The 6,000-nt window shown below is 35.9% G+C and overlaps 1 protein-coding gene across 1 annotated transcript; it reads right to left on the bottom strand.

Annotated features, from left to right (window-relative positions):
* On the bottom strand, nucleotides 1-5,390 carry LOC145616582 (protein Brevis radix-like 2). Its single transcript, XM_081671333.1, has 5 exons — nucleotides 4,747-5,390; nucleotides 4,237-4,625; nucleotides 1,486-1,621; nucleotides 889-1,277; nucleotides 1-460 (listed from the first exon to the last, which is right to left on the bottom strand). The coding sequence occupies exons 1-5, from the start codon at nucleotides 4,873-4,875 to the stop codon at nucleotides 382-384; spliced, it is 1,122 nt and encodes a 373-aa protein (XP_081527459.1). The 5' UTR covers nucleotides 4,876-5,390; the 3' UTR covers nucleotides 1-381.
* Between the last annotated feature and the right edge of the window lie 610 nt (nucleotides 5,391-6,000).

Here is a 6,000-nt window from a genome sequence, read left to right as displayed (position 1 = left end):
TGACTAAGGAACGACGTACACTAAGTATTGGAAGACTATTCAGCCAATTTCTCTTAGTACAAGTAGTAGTAGTTTCTGTGAATCTACTTGAGGTTTTTACAAGTCACTTCATACCAAAATATTTTTTTGTAAGTATCACCGAGCCAGCTCATGAACATCTTCCTACCTAATGCTCCAACCAAACTTTAACTACATGGAAAATTCTATATTTAGAAATCTATATATAAACTGAAGGTAAAATTGAAAACTTTTGTTGTATGTGTGTTCAATATTCGCCATCATGGTCATTCTGCTTTGTTAACTAAACCCTTGTACAGCTACTGGAAGATACGGAAAAATAAGTCTCTAACAGGGACTCAGCAAGTTAGGTGTCAGCCGAGATCACAAGTACTGTTCCTGGATCCTGGCCTTGTTCTCTTCCCACCACACTCTGGCATGCATTTCACCAAATCTCTCGCGACTGCATCAGGAATCAAAATGCATCAAATCAGTGCATCATACAAAAAATGGTGTTATGTTGTAGACCCTAAATAAGTCAATGCCAATAGTCATGGAAATTAAGATAGTTAATGGTCAAGATGCTAAGGGAAGGAGGAGGGTTATATCAGTTCTCATTCCCTTTTCTCGTGAATGACATCAATAACCTCTTAATTGAAAACTTAATCCTTTTTTCCAGGCTCTTTGCTGTTATATAATTTTTGAACTTGTAAGAGACCAGGATCCATGAGAATGTTGGTACTTGGTAGGTAGTTTCGTACTTGGTAATGATAAATCAAATTAGCTTTTGTCTCTTTGGTAGTTCAGAATTTTGAAAAAGATTCATGGTCCTTGGAATATAATGAAACTTAAGAAAATTAATAGGAGTATTACTTAACTAATTAAGCTCACCTGAATCTAACACGTCGAAGCTCCCGAGAACCATTAGGCAATGCTCTGATAGTGATGTAGACCCCAGGTTCATCCTGCTCAACCCATTCAGTCTCAACATCACTGGCATTGCTGACAGAAAGTTCACCCGAGTGGTCTACCTCTCTTGATAAGCTACTCCTAGCAGAGGCATCAACTGATGATGTCTCTGTTTTTGAAGCACTAATGTTAGATAGTTTAGGAGTTGAAGCAAGTCCATATGACTCGTAGTATTGGCGAGCTCCATGCTGATCAAGTGAATCTGTTGAGGAATATGCCAGTCCTGTTGGACGGTGGAAGTTCCGAGGCAAACGTTCTTTGCTCAAAGGTGGTGTTGCCGGACTGCCCTGTGCAGATCCAATCTTGGAGCTCTGCAATGATGTCAGAAGATCAAAGACATCAAGATGATGATCATCATTACATATCCCAGACAGGTTTCATAGATACGCCATAAAAGACAGCATGAATCCAGTTACATACAGTGAGCCATATACAAACATGCCTTTTCTACTTTGTCTCAATCCTTTTTTCTAACAGTAAAAGTTAACTGTGGCAAAGGAACAAGTAACAAGATCTCACCTCATCTTCAGACCTGGAAGGGGTTGCTGAGGGTACAGCTTGTTGATTGAATTTTTGAACATTATATAGTTCCATCACTTTGTCATAGTTCTCCGCCCACCATCTTTGAGCTTGCCACTTGTTAAAAAGCTCACGGCTGAAAAGACATTATAAAAATGGCATGAAGAAAGAAAGGTAATAATTTTAACAAACATAAGACAACAGCACTCTCAGTAAGTGTGTCAAGAAGCAAAAGAAACAATAGCTTATATCTGAGATTTTATTTGTTGAAAAGCTCAAGCAAAAAGACAAATAAGCAGAGAAGCGAGAACAGAAGCATCAGATTATATACTCATCAACAGAACCTCATACTGTGGTATGTAATAAAAAGGTCAATGAGAAATCTCTTCTAACATAACAGGCTCATCTAATGACATTCAATTATTCAAAGGGAGCACAAAGTAGACAACCACATCTGGCAAGCGATTCGGCTTAAACATTTTCCTTTGCTGGTTGAACAACCAGTACAGAGTTCATCTTAGAAGAAAATAAGACATCAATGTCTATTTCTAACTCTTCTAAGGTCCATTGAGCCAAATGAACATAGATATACCATATTCTCAGACATCTTTGTGCCCTTCAGTAGATTCATGTAATTAATAAGATATTATTGGCTTCTTTACTATTTTTTGCCTTCATACTCAGCTGAACAAAGAGAATCACATCTGTATATGGGAAAAGAAGAAAAGGACAACTTTGCCATCAATAAAAATAGATAATGGACTTCCTTCAAAAGATGAAGTCGAACAAAACATTTTCAAACTCTTAGTTCCATACAATATTGTTTTGCTTAAGACCACAAGTGTTAATGAGTTATATTAACTATCTGCCATAAACTAATCAGACAAAAAAAAAATGAGGTTCAAACTGTCACTTCCAAGGAAATTATCATCAGGAAAGACATACAAGTGATACAACAACAACAAACTAACCAACCAACCAAAAAAAAAAATAAAAAAAGACAAATAAAAAATAACTGTTGCTAAAGATACTTTGATGAGCATTTACAACTTTGGGATCTAATTGCTTAATGTATGTTGCTACTTGGATCTGTAGACAATAGTACTTCCTCACAATCATATTATCTAGTGGCAAACTGGATTTCATAAAAACAAGACATGTAAGTTTTAAAGCTAAACCAATGGGAAATGTTCACCTGCACGTTTTGATTCTCAAAAAATCGTTTTTGGATAAATTTTTAGTACATACGAGGTACTAATCCGTACTATACAATAGCAATATAATACTATAACAATCTAATCTTTTCTAGGAGGGGAAAAAAGGCAATTCAACCATCACATCGACCTAGTGACACTTCTAGTTGATGTGGATGATTAAGCAAAGCATATTGTAACATATAAGCTTTTATAGCATGTTTTTAGCTGGAGGTCATTGAACTCTTTTATATGCTTTGAGCATTAGCAATTTGTTTCACAAGCACACACGCAATGTTTCCTCCCTCCAATCAACAATCATAACCTTACATCTAGGAAATAGTCACATATTGTTATCTGCAGAGCAGCTAGAAACATAGTATAAGCACGGTAATTTTCTGCCAATGACTAGGTACGTATTTTCCATGAACCTCCCCCCCCCCCCCCTCCCTCTTTTTCCAACCAAAGAAAATCCTCAGTTGATAAGAAAAACCAAAATTAAGAGCCAAAAAAGATGTGCATAAGAGTGTGAGGGAAACTAAGGAAAAAAAAAAGGTTAGAGTGAAAAGTGCCTGGTCCATAATTAATAAAATGAATAAAATGCAATCATTCTAGGTAGCACTTTAACAACATGTTAAAATCCACTTATGGCTTAATAAAAAGGCCCACTAACCCCCTGGTTTTGTGGTTAAAATGAAGTGCCATCTCCCACATCCAATAACATAACTATTCCAGAACCCACTGCCTGATGGATATTATTAACCAAGAGAATGCAAACATATGATGAGACCACATGTTTCCTAATCAATATACTAGACACTGGATTCCAGTGTCTCGGCCACTTCTATTATACCAGTGACATGGAGGAGCAAGGAGCAAAATCTGTTGATCAACCAAGGCCATGAAACAACGATCACAAATTGCACCTATTAATAAACTCAAGAATCAAATGAAGGGGCAACCCAAAAGTTCTGCATCAAAAACAGTAACAACTCTCAAATAATCCACCAAACCCAATTAGTTACATCACTGTCAATGACCTTTAATTGAAACAATCATTATCTTTATCTTGAAGAGTCAATGATTCAACAAGTAGCCAATACTAAACCTGATTTATAGTTCCGAAATTGACTCCCAAATCTAGCAATTCCATGATCCACAAGTATATTGACAGCTTAAAGACGGGAAATAGAAGATTTATTGCATAGTCCAGAACCATTATATAACATTATAACCGATACCCAGCCAACATAAAAAGTGAGGTCAAATCACTAGATAACCCACATTCATATGAACTACTCAGTAATAAATTAGACATAACCTAGTTTAGCACATAACATAAGTCAATATAAAGATAATACTCCAACAAAAATCACTATCATAAAAACAGACAAAGTCACAAAACCCATTTCAATTCAATTATCCATCTATCAACCCACCAAAAAACAAATCAAAATCAAACAAATAAAACAACCAGTCATACAAATCAACAACAATAAAGCCTTTGTCCCAAAATGATTTAAAGTCCGCTAACATGAAATTAAAACAAAAATTATACCTAAACCGAATTCGCTTGAGATCATTACCACCTTGAGGCATAGAAACAAAAGTAATAAGAACACCAGGCTCCACCTGAGCAACCCACTCCTTAGGCTCATCCTCCTCCATAAACACCACTGATTCCGACCTCCCACTAATCGAAACCGGCGTCGCCTCGCCACTCGAAAGCCCCATTCCCATCCCCACTCCCTTAACCCTCCCTCCCAATTCCTTCCCCCAATTCTTCACCGTTGATTCCCCCCTTTGATACCCACAATGAAATCTCCCTGAAGAAACAGAACCACCAATTGATTCCTCATAACTCTTCCTATTATTCTCTCTCCTACTTCCTGCACACGGCTTACAGTTCTTGTACGCCCCTGATGCCTTCAATGCCATCCCCTTAATCTGCCATTTTCATCAAATTTGATTTTATCAACATCATATTAAAACTAACCAATTAAAATTGCTAAATAAATGGGTATATTAAATTGAATATAAAAAATGTATTTATGAATTCATCACTTACTTGAGTAGTGAGGGTTTTAATGGGTTGCTTTTTACTGGGTGTTGCAACAACATCATCGTCTTCATCTTGTTGTTGAGGAGCAAGAGATCCGCCATTCAAATGCTTTGTGCACGCTATACAAGTCAACATCTGAGTAATTTTTTTTGGATGAAGCTCACAACAATGGCGGACAGAAAAAACTAATCCAACCCTTTTCGAATTAAAATGCAACTGTACTAAGAAGGAAAGAAAAAAGTTGGATAAGATTTTAATTTTTTTTTTTTCACAAAGGATTAGTCACATCGAAGTTGTTGGGATTTTGAAGAGACAGAAAAAAAAAAAAGATGGGAAATTTTGCAGAAACGTGGTTTACGCTGTCATTCACCACCTTCCCGCCGCCATTAATGGCGTGAATCAGATCGGAAGAAACTCCATTAATGGCGTAAATTCAAAATCAATTAGAAATCTGGTAAACTTGTTGTAAAGTGAAGAGGATGAAGGAGAGTGTGAGAATGAATGGAGTTAAGTTGAGATTCCCCAGAAAAAAAATGGACACTTTTTTCTCTCTCTTCCGGGAGAAGAGGAGAGAGAAAGAGGGATGAAATGTGGAGATTTGAGAGGAATTGATTGTTGATTGCCAAAGTGCTGAATTGAAGCAAGTTGAAGGAGGTACTACACTACTACTACAAGTCTACAAGTAGTACTGCTGTAATATCTTGGTCTTTGTGGCACTATTGGTTTGATTAGACAAGTAATTTAATATTTTATGCTTTTTTCACGGGATTTTTAATTAGTTTTACTTGAGATTAGTGGTGATTAACGGCAACTTGCAATTTTGCAAGCGATGGAGGGACCGAATTCTGTATTTGTCATGTTGGTATTAAAAAAAAGGTAATGATATATGTTGCAGTCCTTAGGCTATGTATAAACATTAAATATACGTATACTTTTTAAAATGAAATTAAATTGAAATTCATAACAAATTACACGCAAATCCATATAATTAATGTTAATTTATCCTTAATATTAGCCTGTAGAGCTATGTTTATCATTTTGGTTAAAAAAAATTTTTAAAAAAATCTTCTTGTTAGAGTAACCTTACTACTCCATATATGGTAACAAAATCAAGATGAATGTTGACAAGAATTAGTAACTTGCCTGATTTGGCTATTTTTCCGGCCATTTCAAAATCTGAATATAAACCCCATTTAGTCATGAAAACGGAAAATTATACTGACGCCAATGTTATTATATACAATATTCGGATCGTACAAT

This window comes from Chenopodium album, chromosome 26 (assembly GCF_948465745.1).
Source record: "Chenopodium album chromosome 26, dcCheAlbu1.1, whole genome shotgun sequence".
In the NCBI taxonomy this organism is placed as follows: Eukaryota; Viridiplantae; Streptophyta; class Magnoliopsida; order Caryophyllales; family Amaranthaceae; genus Chenopodium; species Chenopodium album.
Note: the sequence above shows the minus strand (reverse complement) of the source record. Positions and strands in the feature narration are given on the sequence as shown.

Bases quoted from the DNA above. Each gene is read 5' to 3' on its own strand.
- LOC145616582 (XM_081671333.1), bottom strand. From the start codon at position 4,875: ATGTTGACTTGTATAGCGTGCACAAAGCATTTGAATGGCGGATCTCTT. The intron at 1,622-4,236 runs GTATAATTTTTG...ATGTCTTTTCAG, and splicing joins CTCAAGCGAATTCGGTTTAG to CCGTGAGCTTTTTAACAAGT. The intron at 1,278-1,485 runs GTGAGATCTTGT...ACATCATTGCAG, and splicing joins CTTCCAGGTCTGAAGATGAG to AGCTCCAAGATTGGATCTGC.